At 53.9% G+C, this 22,731-nt stretch overlaps 1 protein-coding gene and 1 long non-coding RNA gene across 5 annotated transcripts; both read right to left on the bottom strand.

Moving 5' to 3' along the window:
• Positions 1-419: 419 nt before the first annotated feature.
• On the bottom strand, positions 420-22,066 carry AHCYL2 (adenosylhomocysteinase like 2). 2 transcript variants are annotated; one of them, XM_050984177.1, is made up of 14 exons: positions 21,737-22,023; positions 20,233-20,335; positions 17,486-17,580; positions 14,076-14,182; positions 12,824-12,940; positions 10,994-11,057; positions 10,094-10,182; positions 7,992-8,062; positions 7,776-7,870; positions 6,331-6,429; positions 5,650-5,718; positions 5,492-5,570; positions 4,114-4,234; positions 420-2,940 (listed from the first exon to the last, which is right to left on the bottom strand). In XM_050984177.1, exons 1-14 carry the CDS (start codon positions 21,833-21,835, stop codon positions 2,934-2,936), a joined length of 1,215 nt encoding a protein of 404 aa, XP_050840134.1. In that variant the 5' UTR covers positions 21,836-22,023; the 3' UTR covers positions 420-2,933. The 2 variants fall into 2 exon arrangements, with proteins under 2 accessions (XP_050840134.1, XP_050840133.1); XM_050984176.1 differs by lacking the exons at positions 420-2,940; positions 4,114-4,234 and adding exons at positions 4,241-5,140; positions 5,180-5,295 and having other exon boundaries at positions 5,413-5,570; positions 21,737-22,066.
• LOC127060536 (uncharacterized) lies at positions 8,584-10,083 on the bottom strand. 3 transcript variants are annotated; one of them, XR_007779720.1, is made up of 3 exons: positions 9,801-10,083; positions 9,504-9,623; positions 8,584-9,165 (listed from the first exon to the last, which is right to left on the bottom strand). It is a non-coding gene; the product is annotated as an uncharacterized LOC127060536 (long non-coding RNA). The 3 variants fall into 3 exon arrangements; XR_007779714.1 differs by having other exon boundaries at positions 9,504-9,593; XR_007779729.1 differs by having other exon boundaries at positions 8,584-9,135; positions 9,504-9,593.
• Positions 22,067-22,731: the final 665 nt, after the last annotated feature.

Genomic DNA, 22,731 nt, shown 5'->3' with positions numbered 1-22,731 from the left:
TTTGTGGCCGGGGAGGTACCGGGTGCCCCATCTCGGTGTCCCTCATGTTCCACATCCCTTCCGAGCCTCTGGAAGGCTGGAAACCCCGAGGGTTTGGGGCGGAATTTCCTTGGCTGCCGCGGCAGCGTGTGCGGCTCCGGCAGGCGGGAGCGGAGCAGATAACGGGATGGTTCTGGAGGAGATAACGGGACCGGGCTCGTTCCCGCCCCGCTTCCCAAGGACACCCCAGCCCAAACCGCCCTGGCTGTCCCAAGGACGCGGCCCCGGAGCCGCTTCCCCAGCTGGAATTGTCTGGAAGCAGCAGGAGCTCAAGGCTCCGGCTCTGGGGACAACTTCCCATCCCACCACCATACCCCGACCCCTCCTTGTCCCCCCCCGCCCCAAAACCCCGCCCTGACCCCAGGGATGCTCGGGAGAGCTGAATTTTCCAATGTTTTATTTGAGTTTTGAGATTACAGAGTCTTTATTGCTGATCTAATACAATCACTCAGACATTAATATTTAAAACATCCTTCTGAAATGTTACGGTTGTGACGTTTTCGTTTCCTCACTGCTGATGACGAGTTTTGTCTCATTATTATCTCTAAAGTTCAGAACAGAATTAATTTCCTTTATGCGATTTTGCTGGTGTTACCTAAAATCTCCTTTTTCCTAAGTCTTGAAAAATGTGTTACATTAAAAAAAAAAAAAAAGAAAGAAACCAAAGCCCATTACACGTTTAATTTAGAGATGATCATAAGATATGATTCCAGGTTGATTAGGAAAAAAGCCAAGCGAGCCAAAAAGCTTTTACAGGAGAAGCAGAACATGGAGAAGAGCTTTAAAAATCGAGGTGGGAAAAGCCAGTTGGGATTTCAGTATTAATATATATATTTTTTTCCCTTCCTATCTACCTGGAAGATAAAAGGGGGTTAAAAGTGGGCACGAAGGGATCTGGGGCTGTGCAGAGCAGGCACGGGGCGGGGGCGGGACGCGGCTCTGGGGATGGGAGGGGTAGGCATGAAAGGGGCTTTTCCAAAAGGGGCTTTTCCAGGGGGAAGTGGCTGTGCTTGGGTTGGGATGGGATTCCTCTTCTTCCCAAAGCTGCTCTGCCCCAGGGACCCCACGGCCACGTCTCACCTGGGCCAAGAGCAGCTCCCACGCTCCCAGAAAACAGCAGGGCCTGACACAGAGCAGGATCCAGCTCGGGAAGAAAGACCTGGGTGGGATGTTTCAAACAGCTCGGGGGATTCTTCCCAAAAAATCTCAGGATCTGGGTAAAACGAACGAGCAGAGATCATTTCAAGTCTGTGGTTAGCCATCAGTCTACTGGAAGCTTCTCAAGGCCTGCAGGTCTCCTCAAGGCCTTCACAAAGCCCTGACGCCTTCCCAAGGTCTCTCCAAGGTTTCCTCAAGCTCTTCTCAAGGTTTTCCTTCCTGATTTTGAGAAATTTCAAAGAGAAACTTGGAATCAGCTGGCACACGGGAACGTTTGCTCTGGAGATGAGCGACTTGTGGCCAACCTGCCTCCAAATCTCCTGGGAGCTGTGGGAAGAACTTGAGGCTGTAATTCCTCTGTTTTCCCTTCCTTGTGCGTGAATGAGCTGCCACAAAATGTTCTCCATGATGGCAAAGAAGCCCAGGAGGACAAAACATGGATCAGCAGCCGATGAGAGGCTCGGGAACCAGCAGGGAGGACAGGGAGGACAGAGGCTTCTGTGCTCACGGGGCTGGGCAGGTTCATTTCAGAAGGGTCACGTTCTCCACGTGAGGGACAGAAGTGGCTCCGCTCTGACTCTTGGGAAGTCACCTTGCTAAGGGTCACGCTGTCCTGTACTCAGCTGGGACATCCCAGGATAAAACAGAGAACTCTGGCAAATTTATTCTCCATCAGCTCTGACAGGTCGAGGTGACCGAAGGGTTTCAGGGATCTGAACTCTCCCCTGGCACAGAATCCGCGGGGGTCACTCCGGCGGACGTCTCACACGTTCCAAAGGGGAATTCCAGATTCATACAAATATGACCAGAAAATAAAACTCCGAAGGTTTCCAATGAGGACTGAAATTCAGCTGGAGAAGGACCTGGGTCCTCCCAGCCGGGCGGCCGGCGAGCTCTGCTTGGCGCGGCAGGAGCCGCCGGGCGCGGCAGCAGCATCGGTGGGCGAGGCCCTTCCAGCAGCGCGGGCGGGCGCGGCCGCCCCGGGCCCGCCGGGAACACGACTTTGGTTGATCCAGAGGTTGGCACTCGGAACGACAGCAGCAGGAAAACGCCGCGGGGCTGTGGCCAGGGGAGCGGCGCCGGCTCCTCCGCGCTCGGGGCTCTCCCCGGGCCGGCGCTGACCCGTGGGCACAGCTCCGGGCAGTGCTAAGGCGAGGTTCCCCGGCTGGGCACGGCCCCGGGCACTTCCAGGACACACGGAGAGGCTTCTCCAGCCAGATTCCCGAGGCGGCTCCCGGCCGGGCGGCAGAGCCTGGAGCCAAGGAGGATCTTGGCTCTGTTGTCAAAGCGCCGGAGATTCCCCGGCTGCCGGGATCCGGCGCCGCCGGAGAAGCGCTGGGGAGTGGAGGAAACCAAAAGCGATTCCAGGCCGGGTCCCGCCGAGCGGGGGGTGAGCAGGGATAAGGGACTATTCCACGGCTCGATTCCAGCAGCTTCCTCCTCGCCTTCCCCGTCCTCCCAGCCCCGAAAAAGAACGAACCCAAAGAGAAAAATGAAAGGAACGGAAAGAAAATCCAGCGTCTCCCAGTCCCGCGGCAGGACGAACACCAGTGGCAGAGGCCACATGAACAGTATTCTAATTTAATAAATAAATAACCTAAAACACACTGTCGACTACGGCAGCAAGCCCGGCTCTAGCGTGGGAAGCTTGCGCGGTTTCATCCTGTACAGTAGTTGAGAAAGACTCGGGGGCTTGGTGCAGCTCCTCGCGGTTCTCCGGTACGGGCGGCAGGAACTCAGTACCTGGAGGAGGAGGAGAAACGGGGCTTGGAGGGCGGGGAAGGGAGGAGAAGCTGCCCCGGCACCACCACGGAGGATTTTGGGAGGGGGAGAGGCCGAGGACAGAAATGGCTGAGGAAGGGACTCAGTCCTTGCTGCTGAAGTTGGAGGGGTCGTGGCTCCCCCTCGGGGCAGGGAATTCCCTGAGACCCCAAATGGATCCCAACCTCTCCAGGACAAACCTCGCTCCCCACAAGGCTGGGCCATGCCAGACACCCAAACCAGGCACAGAGAACTGAACCAGAGGGAATTCCTGCACAACCACAGGGAAGCACCAGGAGTTTGCAAAGAAAAGGGCTCAGGATCTGGGAAAACCCAGTAATTCCCAAACTGGGAGTGTTCTGGTGCTCTCTGCCTGCCAAGAAAATCCCTTTTCCTGCAGGAAAAGGATCTGGGCTTCACCCTCCCAAGCAGATCCATTTTTGTGCAAAGCCATTTCATTTTCACAATGGAAATTCATGGCAGTGCTGGCTAAAAAATATGGAAAGGGAAGCGATCCAGGGCTCCTACTGAAAATTGTTATAATTTTGGGGATCTGCCCAGCCTGAGCTCAGGAAGGAGCCGTGGAGCTGAGCCCGTGGGAGCAGCCCCGGGGCCGCTCTGTGCCACCTCATCCTCCGTCAAACTTTAAAAATAAACCTGCCACCGAGCCGGTGGCATCGCGCTGGCATCTGCCACGTCTGGGTGACAGCTGCTGCCACGCACAAAGGGCTCCTGTCCTGCCAAGAGCTGCTGTCACGGCTCCAAGTGCTCCATCCCCTTCCTGCTGCCTGTGCCGGGACTGAGCACAGAGCCCTTGGAATCGGCTCAGGGGATGGGGGGTTAAACCCCAGGTGGCAGGAGCAGAGGGCTGGCAGGGGACAGGGAGGGGACGGGGAGGGGACAGGGAGGAGCAGAGGGAGGAGCAGAGGGCTGGCAGGGCACAGGAGGGGACGGGGAGGGGAGGGCACCGGGAGAAGCAGAGGGCTGGGAAGGCACCAGGAGGGGACAGGGCTAGGAGGGGACAGGGAGGAGCAGAGGGCTGGCAGGGCACCGGGAGGGGACAGGGAGGAGCAGAGGGCTGGGAGGGCACCAGGAGGGAACAGGGAGGAGCAGAGGGCTGGCAGGGCAGTGGGAGGGGACAGGGCTGGAGGGCACCTGTAGTAGTTGGGTTTGAAGGGTCCGTTCTTGTTGAGCCCCAGGTACTTGGCCTGCTCGTCCGTCAGCTCCGTCAGGTGCGCGTCGAAGGTGGGCAGGTGCAGGCTGGCCACGTACTCGTCTGGGGGAGGGGAAGGAGGCCAGGCCTGGTCACAACAGGGAAGGGAGGCCACAGCGAGTGCCCCGGGCCGAGGCACAACCCAGCTGGCATCTCTGGGTGGTGATCAGGATAAGCCAGCCCTGCCCCAAAAATCCCCATTCCCACCAAAAAGCCCATCCTGCCCCAGGTGTGCCCAGGGTGGCCTTGTGCCCAGGAGGGGGCACAGCTGGCAGGGATGAGGCCCCATCCCTGGCAGAGGCCCCACAGGACACCCCCTGCACTGGGAGGCACCCCCTGCTCTGCACAGCTGGGACAGGAGAGCAGCAGGAGCACAGGGACAGGGGAAGGAGCTGCTGGAAGCCCCTGAGCTGGCCCAGGGCTCCTCCCAGCTGTGACAGTGCCCAGCCTGGCCCAGGGCACCTCCCAGCTGTGACAGGGACCCAGCCTGGCCCAGTGGCACCTCCCAGCTGTGACAGTGCCCAGCCTGGCCCAGTGGCACCTCCCAGCTGTGACAGTGCCCAGCCTGGCCCAGGGCACCTCCCAGCTGTGACAGGGACCCAGCCTGGCCCAGTGGCACCTCCCAGCTGTGACAGTGCCCAGCCTGGCCCAGTGGCACCTCCCAGCTGTGACAGTGCCCAGCCTGGCCCAAGGCCACCTCCCAGCTGTGACAGGGACCCAGCCTGGCCCAGGGCACCTCCCAGCTGTGACAGGGCCCAGCCTGGCCCAGTGGCACCTCCCAGCTGTGACAGTGCCCAGCCTGGCCCAGTGGCACCTCCCAGCTGTGACAGGGACCCAGCCTGGCCCAGTGGCACCTCCCAGCTGTGACAGTGCCCAGCCTGGCCCAGGGCACCTCCCAGCTGTGACAGGGACCCAGCCTGGCCCAGGGCACCTCCCAGCTGTGACAGGGACCAGCCTGGCCCAGGGCACCTCCCAGCTGTGACAGTGACCCAGCCTGGCCCAGGGCACCTCCCAGCTGTGACAGGGACCCAGCCTGGCCCAGGGCACCTCCCAGCTGTGACAGTGCCCAGCCTGGCCCAGGGCACCTCCCAGCTGTGACAGTGCCCAGCCTGGCCCAGTGGCACCTCCCAGCTGTGACAGTGACCCAGCCTGGCCCAGGGCACCTCCCAGCTGTGACAGGGACCCAGCCTGGCCCAGGGCACCTCCCAGCTGTGACAGGGACCCAGCCTGGCCCAGGGCACCTCCCAGCTGTGACAGGGACCCAGCCTGGCCCCTCCCAGGCCAGCCCCCATGAGCAGAAGGCAGTGGGAACATTGTTACCCATTTTCTTAGGCAGCAAGTACACGTCCTGCTTGTAGCGGCCCTCGGGAGCGTTGTAGAGCTCGATCAGGGCCAGGGCCTGCGGAGAGGACACCGGGGTCAGGGGCTGCTGTCCCTCAGAGCAGGGCCTGCCCCGGGCCAGCCCGAGCCCCCCTCACCTGGGTGGTGGCCGTGATGGACAGGACGAAGGTGGGCACGGTGGAGCAGCTCAGGTTCAGCAGGCGGCCCTGGGGAGCAGAACCTGGCTGTTAACGGGGCTCCAAACCCGGCTGTGACCCCACAGGAGGGACAGGAGCCACCGCAGCAGTGTGTCCCTGCCCTGTCACCTGCACCGAGCCCCGAGGCGTGGCTGCCCTTAGGGAGTGGAAATCTCCCTGTGGGAGATATCCTGGAGAGGGGTGAATTAAAACAGGGGAGCTTTTCTTCATCCCAGGAACTCAGGGGGACCTTGTGGCTCTGCACAAGTCCCTGCCAGGAGGGGACAGCCAGGGGGGTCGGGCTGTGCTCCAGGGAACAGGGACAGGAGCAGAGGGAACGGCCTCAGGCTGGGCCAGGGGAGGTTTGGATTGGATTTTAGGGACAATTCCTCCATGGAAAAGGTGGTCAGGCATTGGAATGGGCTGCCCAGGGCAGGGGGGGAGTCCCCATCCCTGGAGGATTTAAAGCCCTGTGGATGTGGCACCTGGGGACGTGGTCAGTGGTGGCCTTGGCAGGGCTGGGAATGGATGGCCTTGATGGACTCAGAGGTGTTTTCCAACCTAAACCATTCTGGGATTCCCCAATTCCCTGAGCCAAACCCCAGGTGCTCAGGGACCCTGAGCTGCAGCTGCTGCTCCCACCTCTGCCAGCAGCACGATCCTCTTGCCATCGGGCCAGATGACGTGATCCACCTGGGACCTGACCCGCTCCCAGGTGAGCTCAGGTGTGCGCAGGCTGGCCTGGAACACAGCAAACGTCACAGCAGCACCAGAGAGCCCCAGGAGCTCAGCCAAGGGTGGGAACGGGGCAGCAGCCTCTGCCCGTGCCCTGGGACTGTGCCCTGGGATCCCAGCCCAGCCCCAGAGCAGCGACACCTCGGGGATTCATGGCCTGAACTGCCCCTATGAGCTCAGCACATCAAACCATGGCTGTCCAAGAGCTGGTCAGGAGGACTCACCATCGCCCCAAAAAGGGTCACTCAAAGCACCCCCACCCCAAAAAGGGTCACTCAAAGCACCATCACCCCAAAGCACCGCCCCAAAGCACCATCACCCCAAAGCACCAAAGCACACGCCCCAAAAAGCCAAAGCACACCGACCCCAAAGCACCAAAGCACCACCCCAACAATCACCAAGCACCACACCCCAAAGCAAGCACCAACCATCACCAAAGCACTCAGCCCAAAGCACTCACTCAAAAGCCCCTAAAGCACCATCAGCCTAAACAGCCCAAGCACTCTGACCCTAAAAGAGCTGCCCCAAAGCACCATTATCCTAAGCAACATTGCCCAAAAGAACAATCATCCTAAAACACTGTAACCCCAAAGCACCATCACCTCTAAACATCATCACCCTAAAGCACTGTCAGCCCAAAGCACTCTGACCCTAAAAGAGTTGCCCCAAAGCACCATGACCCTAAAGCCCTGTAACCCCAAACCATCATTATCCCAAATTCCCATTTCCCTCAATATCTTTTGTAAGCTAAAAGAACGTTGAAAATTTGGGGAATGGTTAATTGATGTTTTATGATCAGGATTTATGGCTTTGTTTGGTTTTTCTGGGGTGGGGGGAAGGGTTGGTTTTGTAATTTGTTTTGGGGTGATTGTGGGATGATGACTGATTGTTGTTTTTAACACTAGGAAATATGGAGGAGAGTTAATTGAAGATGGATTGATGGCAAGTGGTTTGGATAATGTAGGGATATGGGGTTTAATTGTTTAACAGAAAAACCAAAAATGTCAAGATAAAAAAACATGAACGCGTAAAATGAGATTTAAATGACAGCTCCTAGTGAATGATAGGACCCCAAAACACCAGCACCCCAAAGCAGTCACTCAGAGCACCAGCACCCCAAACCATCACCACCCCAAAACACCAGCACCCCAAAACAGTCACTCAGAGCACCAGCACCCCAAACCCCACTGCCCAAAGGCACCACCACCCCACAGCACTGTAACCCCACAGCAGCAGCACCCCAAACCCCATCACCCCACAGCAGCAGGCTGTAAAACAGTCTCCTCAAAGCCCCCTGAGTGCAGACCCCATCCCCCCCAGGCTGTGCCCCCGGCCCCGCTGGCCGCGCTCACCACGTCGATCTCGGTGTTGGAGTGGCCCATGTTGCAGACAATGCAGCTGTTCTTCATCCTGTCCAGATGTTCCCTGGTCACCACGTTCTTGTTCCCTGCCAGCACCACAGCCCTGTCAATCCCCTGGGCTTTCCCTCAGGCCCAGGCTGGGGTGTGGCTCCCCATGGGGCCCTTTTTGGGGGGCTGGCTCCCCTCTCCCACCCTCTGGCCCCGTACCTGTGCAGGTGATGACGATGTCCACCTGTCTGATGACTTCATTGAGCTTCACCAGCCGGAAACCGTCCATGCTGAGAGGGAAAACAGGCACAAAGTGACCCCAGATCCCAGTCTTAATCCCCTGATGAGCCACTGGGAATTTCTGGGGTCATCCTGGAGGGGTTGGGACATTTGTGAGGAGAAGTGAGAAGGGATTTTGGGGCTTTCCCGTGTCCTGTCAAGGCCTTCTCATCTGCAAACCTCAATTCTCCACCCTGATGGGATTTTTAGAGCTGCTCCTCCTGCAGGGAACATCCAGGAGCTTGGATCTGCTCAGAATCCAGGTTGGGATGGATTTAGAGCATCCTAAAAAACACCCCAGAGCTGTGGGTGCCTCTCACCACCCCAAAATCCTGATTTAGGCACCTGCAGAACCCTCGGGGTGCTGGGCCCAGCAGGCCTGCCCTGCCCTCCCCAGCAAGGTGAGCTCAGGGATAACAAGGGCAGCCTGGGCTTTTTTGGGATTTGGTGACAATCCTCCCCAGAGCTCCTTCCTGTGCCTCTCACAAACTGCAAAATTGTAGCTACTAAAAAAAAAAAAAAAAAAAAAAAAAAAAAAAAAAAGTCATTTTTTTCTGCTGTTTGTCCCCATTTCCTGAGCTTCTCCCCACTGCAAGCTCCTCCTGAGAGGGGCCACGTGCTGCTGCTGCTGCTGCTGCAGGGGCAGGGAAGGGATCGCTGCACATTCCCAGCTGAGGATGGATGAAGGGCACAGAGCAGCCCAAAAGTTCGTCAGCTCTGCTAATTAGAACTCGTTAGTTCCTGACCACAACCTGGTGAGGGGCAGGCTGAGGGTTATGGAGGGCTCTGGGTGTTTTTGGGATCCCACAGGAGGATCCAAACCCAGCTGTGCCTGCTGAGGGGCTGGGGGGTCACAGGACCCCAGACACCCCCAGGGTGGGGTGGGGGCACAGCCCTGGGAGAGCCAGGGAGCAGCTCATTCCCAAAATCCCTGCAAGCCACATCCCAAACTCCTGGCTGCTGTGGGATGGGGTAAACTGGGAGATGTTTTAGGGCAGGGCCTGTTCCATGGGATGGGGTAAACTGGGAGATGCTTTAGGGCAGATGGGATAACCAGGAGATGTTTTAGGGCAGATGGGATAAACTGGAGATGTTTTAGGGCAGATGGGATAAACTGGAGATGTTTTAGGGCAGGGCCTGTTCCATGGGATGGGATAAACTGGGAGATGCTTTAGGGTAGATGGCATAAACCAGGAGACATTTTAGGGCAGGGTCCTTTTCCTGGGATGGGATAAACCAGGAGATGTTTTAGGGCTGATGGGATAACCAGGAGATGTTTAGGCAGGGCCGTTCCTGGGATGGGATAAACTGGAGATGTTTAGGGCAGTGGGACTAACTGAGATGTTTTAGGGCAGATGGATAAACCAGGAGATGTTTTAGGGCCGAGGGATAACCAGGAGATGTTTAGGGCAGCTGGGATAACCAGGAGAGTTTTAGGGCAGATGGGATAACCAGGAGATGTTTTAGGGCAGATGGGATAAACTGGAGATGTTTTAGGGCAGATGGGATAAACTGGAGATGTTTTAGGGCAGATGGGATAAACTGGAGATGTTTTAGGGCAGATGGGATAAACTGGAGATGTTTAGGGCGAGGGATAAACTGGAGATGTTTTAGGGCAGATGGGATAAACTGGAGATGTTTTAGGGCAGATGGGATAAACTGGAGATGTTTTAGGGCAGATGGGATAAACTGGAGATGTTTTAGGGCAGATGGGATAAACTGGAGATGTTTTAGGGCCGATGGGATAACCAGGAGATGTTTTAGGGCAGATGGGATAAACCAGGAGATGTTTTAGGGCAGATGGGATAAACTGGAGATGTTTTAGGGCAGATGGGATAAACCAGGAGATGTTTTAGGGCAGATGGGATAAACTGGAGATGTTTTATGGCAGGGCCCTTTCCAGGGATGGGATAGCCAGGAGCAGCGTTCTGCCAGGCCCCAGGGCAGAGCTGGGCTGCAGGAGCCCGCAGGGCAGGGCTCTCGGGGAGGAGGATGAGGATGATGAGGATGATGATGATGATGATGGGGGGGTGCAGCCCTACCAGGCCTGCAGGGCGCAGATGGGGTCGATCTCGGTGACGTAGACGATGGAGCCCATGGCCTTGAGGGCAGCACAGCAGCCCTTCCCCACCTGCAACAGGGACACAGCTCAGCAAACCCCGCTCCTGGCACAGCCTGGCACAGCCTGGCACAGCCTGGCACAGCCTGGCACAGCCTGGCACAGGGAACACAGCACTGCCAACCCACTGGCTCTGCTCCCGGGATCATTCTCCCCCAAACACCCCAAGAGATGCCAGGGGAAGTTCCAGAGCCTCCTGCAGCCTCTGCTGCACTCAGGAAGCTTTGGGGGTAATTAACCTCGGAGGGTTAACGAGCTTTAACCTTTGCCCAGCACAGGCAGGGCAGGGAATCCAGGTTAAAATGTTCCCAAAAATGGGATTACAGCAGGAAAAATGGACCCATTCCAGCTGCTTGGACATGAAAAACATCCAGTAGAGCACCCACTGCAACTGGTGTGAACTGGTCCTGAGAAAAACTGGGAAAAGAGGAATATTCCCATGTGGAGAGAGGGTGGGTGAAGGGAGAAATCAAGATTAATTCTCTCTTGACCACACTGGAATGCCCAGAACATCTGCAGAACCTCTGATTTTAGTAAAATCAGATTAAATACAATATTAAAATTACAGAAATATGTGCTGTATCAATAGGTGGGTATGCCAATATGCAGAATATTTGATATATTTTTTTAAATGACTCAGCTTTGGCATCTCTTTAATAATAAAGAAATGAAGAAAACTTTCAGTTTTTGGCAAACTCCTGAGGTTTGGAGGGAGCTGCAGGTGCAGAGCAAAGACCTGAGGGTGGAGGAAGCTGTGCTGAGGATTTAGACATGGAATTCCCGGTGGGAAAAGGGGGAAAATTGGGGAAATGGAGCCCCTTACCTCCCCATAGCCACAAACCACCACCTGCTTCCCCCCAAACATCATGTCTGTTGTCCTCTTCAGGCTGAGGAAAAAGGGAAAAAAAAACCAATTAAAGGTCAGAATTGCAGCCCAGCACTAGGAGCTGCTCCAAGGATGGATCCCCAGCTGGATCCTGCATCCCTGAAATTCCAGGGGAAGAGAAAACCCCAAAAGCACCTAAAAATTCCCTTCTTTTGGAAGGATGGGGGTTCTTTTGTTCTTCCAACAAAGAGGATGGAATTGGGGTGTGGAGCCCTTTTGTTTTGGTTGATTTTTATTCATTTACCCTTTGTTCTGACACTCCCAAAATATTGAAAATCCTCCCCAAAAATCCTTAAATCTGAATTTTTCTTGTCAACCCCAAGTGCCCCCCAGGGAGGAGCCCCAGGAGCAGCAGGGGAGTGGGAACTCCTTGCCAGACCCCCAGAGCTTTTCCCAAATGAAGCTCCTCCTTCCTCTGGTTTCCTTCTGCTCCCTCCCTGAGCCTGTCCTACATTCCAGGCTATTTTTAGCTCTGGAGTAAATAGGTTAGCAGTGCAGGGAAGGTGAAATTCCTCCCTTTTCCAGGGAAATGCAACTAAAACCCACAGCAGCTCTGAGGCACCGCAGCTCCCATCTGCCCTGACCCCGTCTGCAATTCCTGCACCAGGCAAATCCCAATTTACCCCCAAGGTGTTTGCATGGAATCCCTGGACTTTTTGGGTCAGAAAGGACCTTAAATCCCATCCCATCCCATCCCATCCCATCCCATCCCATCCCATCCCATCCCATCCCATCCCATCCCATCCCAGGGACACCTTCCCCTGTGCCAGATGCTCCCAGCCCCAGTGTCCAGCCTGGCCTTGGGCACTGCCAGGGATGCAGGGGCAGCCCCAGCTGCTCTGGGAATTCTGTTCCCATATTTCCATTATTCCCATTCCCTGTTCCTTGGAAGGGGCTGCTGCACATCCCAAATTCATGGATTGCTCGTGGGTTGTGCCACAAATGATGTCACAACAAGGACAAAACCTGTCCCAGCCTCACTCGGCCGTGAGGGAATTTGGGGCTGCAGGGACATGGACACCCAATTCCATGAAAAGAATGGGAATACAGGGCTGGAGAGAGCCAAGGGACAGAGGGACACACATGGGACACAGGCAGATTTTATCCAAAGGGGAGAGGGACAGGACAGGAATTCTGAGGTGCACCAGAGGTAGGGAAGGATTTTATTCTCCTCTGACACACGAATTGAGCTGAGATGATCCAAATGGCAGCAGAGCAGAGCCCTGTGGGAATTCTTCCCATTCCCTGTGGGAATTCCTTCCCATTCCCTGTGGGAATTCCTTCCCATTCCCTGTGGGGATTCCTCCCTGTTCCCTGTGGGGATTCCTTCCTGTTCCCTGTGGGGATTCCTCCCTGTTCCCCATGGGAATTCCTTCCCATTCCCTGTGGGAATTCCTTCCCATTCCCTGTGGGAATTCCTTCCCATTCCCTGTGGGAATTCCTTCCCATTCCCTGTGGGAATTCCTTCCCATTCCCTCTGGGGATTCCTTCCCATTCCCTCTGGGGATTCCTTCCCATTCCCTCTGGGGATTCCTTCCCATTCCCTCTGGGGATTCCTTCCTATTCCCTGTGGGAATTCTTCCCATTCCCCCATGGGGATCCCTCCCCATTCCCCGTAGGAATTCCTCCCCGTTCCCCATGGGGATTCCTCCCCATTCCCCATGGGAATCCCTCCCCATTCTCCGTGGGAATTCCTCCCCATTCTCCGTGGGAATCCCTCCCCATTCCCAGGGGAATCCCTCCCCATTCCCATGGGATCCCCCTCACCCATCCAGGATGGACTCCCGGCAGCAGTAGAGGTTGTCAAACTTCTGCTTGGTGACTGAGTCGTTGACGTTCATGGCGGGCACGCAGAGCTTCCCCGCCTTGGAGAGCTGGTACAGCCTGGCACGGGACAGAGCCAGGGCTCATCCAGGGGATCCAGCCCTGACTCAGGGGCTGGGATGGAAAGGGCCCTAAAGATCATCCTGGCCATGGCGGTGGCACTGGACACTGTCCCACTGTCCAGCCTGGCCTGGGACACTGCAGGGGTGCAGGGGCAGCCCCAGCTGCTCTGGCAGTTCCAGCCCAGGCAGGAATTCCTCATTGCCCAGATCCCATCCATGCCTGCCCTCTGGCACTGGGAGCCATTCCCTGGGTGCTGTCCCTGCAGGCCTTGTCCCCAGTCCCTCTGCAGCTCTCCTGAAGCCCCTTTCAGGCCCTGGAATGTGCTGGAAGCTCTCCCTGGAGCCTTCCCTTCTCCAGCATCCCCCTGCTCTCAGCTCTGGGCACAGACTAAGCTCCCCATCGCAGGAATGTCACTAAATATGAATTTAAACACCTCACTGTGCCTCTTCTTTCAAGAGTCTGAAAATCCTGGTCCTGCTCCAGCCCTTGGGAAGGAGAATCTCCCTTTGGAAATCTCTTCTTCCCACACTGGGATTTCAGATCCTAAAAATATCACCAGTCCTTCTCCTGACCCCACTGGAGCAGGGCTGGAGCCACTTCCCTGTTTCACACATTTCATTTCCCTGTTCCAGGAGCTGCCTGAACCTCTGGCCAAGCTCTGATCCAGCTCAGAGCTGCAGCCAAGCCTCTCCCCCTGCAAGAGCTCAGCAAACAGAGCTGCTCTCCTCAGTTCCCTGCTCCCTGGCATCTGTGACAGGATGAATTCCATGGAAAAGCTCCTGTCACACCTCCCAACCCCCAGAGCCACTCCCACCCCAGCTCTGCTCCTGCCAGGGACTGAGGGGTTTCACTCACTCATCCCTCTGATTCTCCCTTCCCCAAAAACAACTCAGCTCCTCTTCCCAAATCTCCTTTCTTCCCAGGGATTTAGGGCAGGGCTGGGCTCTTGGCTTCCTCCTCCACAGCAGGTGAGAGCCTCCCCTCCCACCCACAGGAGGGGCTGCTGCTGCTGCTGCTGCTGCTGCTGGGAGCCCAGAGCAGCTCCAGGTGTCCTGCTCAGACCAAAGCAGTTCCCAAGCAAAGCCAGGCCTGGGGAAGAGCAGAGCCCAGTGCTGGAGGCCGTGTCCCACACCTGTGCACCCCCGTGACGCTCTCCTCCACGATGCCCTTGATCTTCTTGAACATGTTGGGGTATTTCTTGTAGATCCAGTGGGTGAGATCTCCCCCATCATCCAGGATCTGGAATGCAAACAGCACAGAGTCACTGCTGGAATAAACACTGATGGCTGAGGAGAGGAAAACTCTGGCAAACTGCCTTGGGAAGGGCAGGCAGGGAAACAACTCAGTCCCAGAAATCTCAGAGTTCCAGGGAAAAGGGAGCTCCAGGAGCTTGGCCAGTCTTATGTGTATGGAAACACCTGGAGTGGCACCCAGGGGAGGTGCTGGGCCCAGAGGGGTCCCCTGAGGAAGGAAAGGTCCAAGAAAAGGAAAAAAAACCAAGTGTGAGAACCCTGCTGGATTCCAGGGAAACCAGGGAGCAGAGGTCACCCAGGGCAGGGGAAGGGGCCAGGGGCTGCACAGGGTGACAGCAACACGGCCACCATCAGCCTCAGAGTCACCATCATCATCACCATCATCATCATCCTCATCCTTGCACATTCCACACACTGATGTCAAAGACTTTTCACTGCATCATCACCATCATCATCCTCATCCTCATCCCACTCTTTGCACATTCCCTACACCAAAGTCAAACATTTCTCACTGCATCCTCCTCCTTCTTCTCTTTTCATATTCCATATACTGAGATCAAAGACTTCTCACTTCATCACCTTCATCCTCGTCCTTGCACATTCCACACACTGAAGTCAAACACTTTTCACTGCATCATCACCATCATCATCCTCATCCTCATCCCACTCTTTGCACATTCCCTACACCAAAGTCAAAGATTTCTCACTGCATCCTCCTCCTCTTCCTCCTCCTCCTTCTCCTCTTTCCATATTCCTTACACTGAGGTTAAAGACTTCTGACTTCATCTCCACCATCATCTTCATCCTTTTCTTTGCATGTTCCCTACTCCAACACAAGGAATTCTGATGGCATCATCCTCCTCCTCATCATCCTCACCCTTGCATATTCCATGCACTGATGTCAAAGGCTTTTCACTGCATCATTGTCCTCCTCATCCTCCTTCTCCTCCTCCAAGATTTCTCACTTCATCATCATCATCAATCACCATCATCATCAATCATCATCATCATCATCAATCACCATCATCATCACCACCATCATCCCCAGGCCAGAGGCTGCTCCATCCCTTCCATGGACACCAGGGAGGGCTCAGGGATTCCCGGCTCTCACAGGCCAGGAAAGGGGCCCTGCCCTGAGGCATCTCCATCCCAGAGCAGGCAGGAGCTGAAGGCCATGGCCTGCAGGGATTTGGGAATTCTGGGTGTCCCAGGATTCCCACCCTGGGTGGAAGCGTCCCCGCCCGTCTGCCGCAGCTGGAGCTGGGCGGGGACCCTCCGGAGCCTTCCCAGGAAAAGGGAACTCTCCCTCTCCTGGCACGGAGGTGACACTGCCCAGCTCTGCTGGTGGCTTTGTGGAGCCACCACGCTGGCACCCAGGGACACAGAGCTCCTTGGGAACGCCCTGTTCTGTTCCCACCTTTTCCAGAATGCCGGAATTGCTGGAATTTCCATGTGGTGAGCGCCGGGAGCAGCCGCTCCTCCGGAGCTCCTGGGAGCACAGCCTGTCCCCAGGGAATCCATCCCCGGCTCCGTGTCCCATCCACGGGCTGGGAAGGGTTAAGTGGAACTGGGAGCTCTGCTGGGCCAGCCAGGGAGGAATGTGGAATTCAGAATCGGGAATTCCCTGCCTCCCAGGACTCTTCATTGATTAATCCCTGTTTAATGTTTAATCCTCTTCCAAGAGAGAATCCAGCCCTGGGCAGGTTCCCCTTTCCCGGGGGAGCAGGCCATGGAAACCCCAGAGAGGAGATCCCTGGAGGGGCTGGGAGGTCACCTTGGTGTGGCACCCCAACATCCAACAGCCCATCCCACACTCCTGCAGTTTTCCCAGCTTTTTGCTGGGTTGGCCTCATTTCTGTTCTTCCAAGCAGGTTTGGGGTTTTTTTGGGGGGGCAGGAGAAAAAAACCACTTTATTTGAGATGGAAATAATTTTTCCTAGAGAAAAACAGCCTTGGCAGCTCTGGAGCTCCTCTCCAGGTCACCAACCCCCTCCCTCAGCCCTTCCATCCAATGTTTTCTCCAGCAGAAAATCCCATGAAGGAAACCTCGCAGATTCCGTATTTTCCAGGAAAAATCCCTTTTCTGAACCCCTGAAGGTCAGAACTCCCAGAGCCTCCCATGAAGGATTCCCAGAATGGAATGGCCACGAACTGGCCCCATGTCCAAGGAGCAGGGAGCAATGATGGGCAAATTGAGGGTGGCACAGAATTCCCAGAGCAGCTGGGGCTGCCCCAGACCCCTGGAATGTCCAGGGCCAGGCTGGACACTGGGGCTGGAGCAGCCTGGGACAGTGGGAGGTGTTCCTGTGGAACCCAAACCATTCCATAATTCCATGTCTTTAAGATCCTTCTCCCATCCTGTTCCTCACCCAGCATCCTATTTCTCATCTCTAAAACCATTTATAATCATTTCTTATCTCCGAAACCACGGATCTACAAAATCCAGCAAAACCTCTGGGAACAGCTCCAAGATCCTGGTGCTGCCTCCACCATTTCCATGCTCCAGGAGCAGCTCTGACAACAGTCCCAGAATGGAGAGATCCTGGGAAAGCAAATTCTGCATTTTCTGGGACTCTGACTTGCTCCAGAAGTGACATTTTGGATGGGAAATGGCTCCTCAAAGAGCAGAACAAAGCTGCTCTCAGGTCTAGACTCAGTCTGATACCTCGGGGGTGGATTTTTTTGACATTCCTGGTTCTTTTTAAAGGTGACAGCGACTGGAAGGGACAAAAATCCCACCTCAAACGAGCCAATATTGGCAAAATCCCAACTCAGATCCACGTTTGCACCTTTGATCACTTCCCATATTTAGATCAGGAGCGCCAGGGCTCAGAATCCTTGGGGAAATGTGATGAAAACAGCACATCTGACAGCTGAAATTATTCTGCTCACCCAGTTCCAGGTTCCTGTTTTCCCTGGAAACAAGGGCAGGATAAAAAGGGAGTTGGGTCCCTGAGGTTTGTGCGGTTTAAAGTGTGGAAATCACGGAAAAATCTGGGCTTTGTTCCCTAAAATCACCTCAGCCAAAGGTGAGAATTTAAGGGTGAAAAGGGTGAAAAAAAAACTTTTCAAAAAATACTGTTTTGGAGCCATTTTTAGCAGCTTACACTGCAGCAAAATGCTCTGAAATCAAATTAAAAACCCCAAAAACCAGCATTAACACAGCTGCTTTTGGAAGCACTGAAACCAAACCTCGCCTGGTGAGATCCAGCAGAGTTCAGGTGCCCTTCCCTTCCCTCTCCAGGTGGGATTTTTCCAAGTGGGGTTTTCCAGGTGTTTCCCAACTCACCATGTTGGGCTGCCAGCCCTCGACGTTGACGCAGCGGTCGATGCACCACCAGAAATCGTCCTCGGATTCGCCCTTCCAGGCAAACACTGGGAACCCTGGCCAGGGAGGGACAGGGGTTAAGGCAGGAAAATCCCCTGGGAATCAGCTCGTGGGCACTGATTGATTAATTCATGTGTTAATTGAACAGATTCTATCATTACTCAGCTTCAGCCAGCAAGACCCACGATGGGGTCAAACCGGGGGCTTCAGCCAGGTGAATTCCCTGACTTTAACCAGACATAATCCTTGGGCTTACCCAGGTAAAACCCCTGGAATTATCCAGGTAAAACCCCTGGGCTTATCCAGGTAAAGTCCCTGGAATTATCCAGGTAAAACCCCTGGATCTATCCAGGTAAAATCCCTGGAATTATCCAGGTAAAACCCCTGGATTTATCCAGGTAAAACCCCTGGAATTATCCAGGTAAAACCCCTGGAATTATCCAGGTAAAACCCCTGGACCTGTCCAGGTAAAATCTCTGGCTTTATCCAGGTAAAACCCTGGGTCTTACCCAGGCAAAACCCCATGATTTATCCAAGTAAAACCCCTGGATCTATCCAGGTAAAATCCTTGGCATTACCCAGGTAAAACCCCTGGATTTACCCAAGTAAAACCCCATGTCTTTTCCATGTAAAATCCCAGGTTTTGCCCAGGTAAAATCCCTGTCATGATCCAGGTAAAATTCCTGGATTTATCCAGGTAAAACCCTTGGGCTTATCCAGGTAAAATCTCTGGACCTGCCCAGGTAAAATCTCTGGCTTTATCCAGGTAAAACCCTTGGTCTTACCCAGGTAAAATCCCTGACTGTATCCAGGCAAAATCCTTGGCATGACCCAGGTAGAAACCCTGGATCTATCCAGGTAAAATCCCTGGATTTATCCACATTAAACCCCTGGACCTGCCCAGGTAAAATCCCTGGCCTTACCCAGGTTAAACCCTTGGATTTACCCAAGTAAAACCCCTTGTCTTATCCAGGTGAAACTCTTGGGTCTTTTCCATGTAAAATTCCAGGTTTTGCCCAGGTAAAATCCCTGTCATGATCCAGGTAAAATTCCTGGATTTATCCAGGTAAAACCCTTGCATTTACCTGAGTAAAACCTCTGGTCTTATCCAGGTAAAATCCCTGGACTTACCCAGGTAAAATCCCTGGACTTATCCAGGTAAAATCCTTGGTCTTTTTCCATGTAAAATCCCTGGCCAGATCCAGGTTAAACCCTGTGGTAAAATCCTGGTTTTAGGGAAAAGCCCTGGATTTAGTCAGGCAAAGGCCCAGGACACACCCAGGATTTATTTCCCAGGTAACCCCACAGGCTCAGTTTCTGCTCTGTGAATCACATTTCCCCCAAATTCTCTCTTTCACCTGAGTTATGCCCCAAATTATAAAATTCAAACCCAAATTAGCTTTGTTTCTCTGAGCAAAACAACTTCCAGCTTCAGCTCACAAATGACATTTTTACCAAGGATTTTACCCGGGCAAGACCAAAGATTTTACCTGGATAAATCCAGGGGTTTTACCTGGGTAAGTCCAGGAAAAAAAATATTCCAAGAGTTCCAGAGCTTTGGAAAGGGGGGATTTTTGCTGTAGGTTTATTCTAAACTGAAGAGAATGCAGAGAAAAAAAAAACTCCAAAGGGTGATAAATGAGCTAAAAACAACAGGGCAGCAAAAATTCCCTAGAAAATGCAGGAGGGATTCCCTATAAAACACAGGAGGAATTGCCTGTAAGATGAAGAAGGAATTCCTTATAGAATGCAGGAGGAATTCCCTATAAACTCCAACAATTCTCTATAAAATCCCATGGAAAATCCCGATAAAATGCAGAAGGAATTCCCTATAAAATGCAGGATGAGTTCCTTATAAAATGCAGCAGGAATTACCTGGAATATGCAGAACGAATTCCCTATAAAATCCATGAATTTTCTACAAAATGCAGGAGGAATTCCCTATAAATCCCAGAAGGAATTCCCTACAAAATCCAATAATTCCCTACAAAACCCAGTAAAAATTCCCTATAAATCCCAGGAGGAACTCCCTATAAAACCCAGGAGGAATTCCATATAAATCCCAGTAGAATTTCCCTATAAATGCAGGAGGAATTCCCCATAAATCCCAGGAGGAATTCCCCATAAATCCCAGGAGGAATTCCTATAAATGCAGGAGGAATTCCCTATAAATCCCAGAAGGAATTCCCTAAAAAATCCAATTATTCCCTATAAAACCCAGAAAAATTCCCTATAAATCCCAGGAGGAACTCCTTATAAAACCCAGGAGGAATTCCCTATAGGTCCCAGTAGAAATTCCCTATAAATGCAGGAGGAATTCCCTGTAAAACCCAGTAGAAATTCCCCATAAAACCCAGGAGGAATTCCCCATAAATCCCAGGAGGAATTGCCCATAAAACCCAGGAGGAATTCCCTATAAATCCCAGGAGGAATTCCCTATAAATTCCCCATAAATCCCAGGAGGAATTCCCCATAAATCCCAGGAGGAATTCCTATAAATGCAGGAGGAATTCCCTACAATGGCCAGGAGGAATTCCCTGTAAATGCAGGAATTCCCCGTGAAGGCAGGAGCAGGGAATGGAGGGGCAGGGAATGCAGGAGCAGGGAATGCAGGGAATGCAGGAGCAGGGAATGCAGGAGCAGGGAATGCAGGGGCAGGGAAGGAAGAAGCAGGGAAGACAGGGGCAGGAGTGGAGCGCGGTCCGTACCGCTCTCGGCCAGGGCAGCGGCCACCTCGTTGAGGGTGGAGTAGATGTTGCAGGCGGCCCAGCGGCACTGAGCTCCCAGCGCTCCCAGCGTCTCCATCAGCACCTGCAAAAACACCAGGGAAATCAGCAAAAAATGGGTGTGTTTGCACAAACACCAGGGAAATCAGCACAACCCGGGTGTGTTTGTACACACACCAGGGAAATCAGCACAGCCCGGGTGTGTTTGCACAAACACCAGGGAAATCAGCACAGCCCGGGTGTGTTTGCACACACACACAGGGAAATCAGCACAGCCCGGGTGTGTTTGCACACACACCAGGGAAATCAGCACAGCCCGGGTGTGTTTGTACAAACACACACAGGGAAATCAGCACAACCCGGGTGTGTTTGCACACACACCAGGGCAATCAGCACAGCCCGGGTGTGTTTGCACACACAGAGGGAAATCAGCACAGCCCGGGTGTGTTTGCACAAACAGCAGGGAAATCAGCACAGCCCGGGTGTGTTTGCACAAACACCAGGGAAATCAGCACAGCCCGGGTGTGTTTGTACACACAGAGGGAAATCAGCACAGCCCGGGTGTGTTTGCACACACACCAGGGAAATCAGCACAGCCCGGGTGTGTTTGTACACACACACGGAAATCAGCACAGCCCGGGTGTGTTTGTACACACACAGGGAAATCAGCACAACCGGGTGTGTTTGCACACACACCAGAGAATCAGCAAAGCCGGGTGTGTTTGCACACACAACAGGGAAATCAGCAGAACCCGGGTGTGTTTGCACAAACACCACGGGAATGGCCCGTTTGGGGTCAGTTTAGGGATGAGCAGTGGGAATGGCCCATTTGGGGTCAGTTTAGGGGATGAGCAGTGGGAATGGCCTGTGTGGGGTCAGTTTAGGGGATGAGCAGTGGGAATGCCCCATTTGGGGTCAGTTTAGGGGATGAGCAGTGGAAATGGCCCATTTGGGGTCAGTTTAGGGGATGAGCAGTGGGAATGGCCTGTGTGGGGTCAGTTTAGGGGATGAGCAGTGGGAATGGCCCTTGTGGGTCAGTTTAGGGATGAGCAGTGGGAATGGCCATTTGGGGTCAGTTTAGGGATGAGCAGTGGGAATGGCCCATTTGGGGTCAGTTTAGGGGATGAGCAGTGGGAATGCCCCGTTTGGGGTCAGTTTAGGGGATGAGCAGTGGGAATGGCCTGTGTGGGGTCAGTTTAGGGGATGAGCAGTGGGAATGGCCTGTTTGGGGTCAGTTTAGGGGATGAGCAGTGGGAATGGCCTGTGTGGGGTCAGTTTAGGGGATGAGCAGTGGGAATGCCCCATTTGGGGTCAGTTTAGGGGATGAGCAGTGGGAATGGCCTGTGGGGTCAGTTTAGGGGATGAGCAGTGGGAATGGCCTGTGTGGGGTCAGTTTAGGGGATGAGCAGTGGGAATGGCCCATTTGGGGTCAGTTTAGGGCTGAGCAGTGGAAATGCCCCATTTGGGTTTGGGGCTGGGCTCTCACCGCTGTCTGTGCTGTGATGTGAGTGCAGCCCACGATCTTGGCCCCGGCCAGGGGCTTCTCCCCCTGAGCTCTCTTCCTCAGAGCCATCAGCGCCGGCATCTCTGCGGGGAAAACGGGAAAACGAGGATGGGGTGGGAAGAGCTCAGGAGGAACAGCCCCCCCTGCCTGGCTTTCCCATAAACTCACAGAGCTTCAAAACTGCCAGAGCCTCCAGAGCAAACTCATGCAAATCCCCACATCCCAAACCCATCAAAATCCCCGAATTCCAAACCCATCAAAATCCCCGAATTCCAAACCCATCCAAATTCCCAAATCCCAAACACATCCAAATCCCCAAATCCCAAACCCATCAAAATCCCCACATCCCAAACCCATCAAAATCCCCGAATCCCAAACACATCAAATCCCCAAATTCCAAATACATAAAAATTCCCAAATCCCAAACACATCAAAACCCCCAAACCCCAAACACATCAAAATCCCCAAACCCCAAACACATCAAAATCCCCAAATCCCAAACACATCAAAATCCCTCTGGAGTTTTCCCTGCTGTGTTCACATTTCTGCCCCAGCTGAGGCTGCAGGAAAATCAGCTTCGGGGTGAGGATTTGGGATTTGCTGACTGCTCCACCTCTCCAAGATCCAAACCCTGCCTGGCCTTTGCTTTTTGGGGTTTGGTTTTTTTTTTTTTTTTGGTTTTTTTTTTTTTTGAGACAATCAAGCTAAACCAAAATTGTGATGTTTATGGGATGGATTTCATCTTTTCTACTGATTTAAAAAAAATAATTTTGACCACAGAATAGTCCTTTAATAGTTGGAACCACACAGCGCAACACTCTAACTCCTTTCCCATCCTCCAAAATCCCACAGAACCTTTCCAAAATCCCACAGAACCTTTCCAAACCCCAAATCCCACAGAACCTTTCCCAATTCCCAAACCCCACAGAGGCTTTCCCAACCCCCAAACCCCACAGAGGCTTTCCCAATTCCCAAAA

Source organism: Serinus canaria, chromosome 1A, assembly GCF_022539315.1.
Source record: "Serinus canaria isolate serCan28SL12 chromosome 1A, serCan2020, whole genome shotgun sequence".
In the NCBI taxonomy this organism is placed as follows: Eukaryota; Metazoa; Chordata; class Aves; order Passeriformes; family Fringillidae; genus Serinus; species Serinus canaria.
The sequence above is the reverse complement of the archived record's forward strand: the minus strand, read 5'-3'. Positions and strand labels throughout refer to the sequence as shown.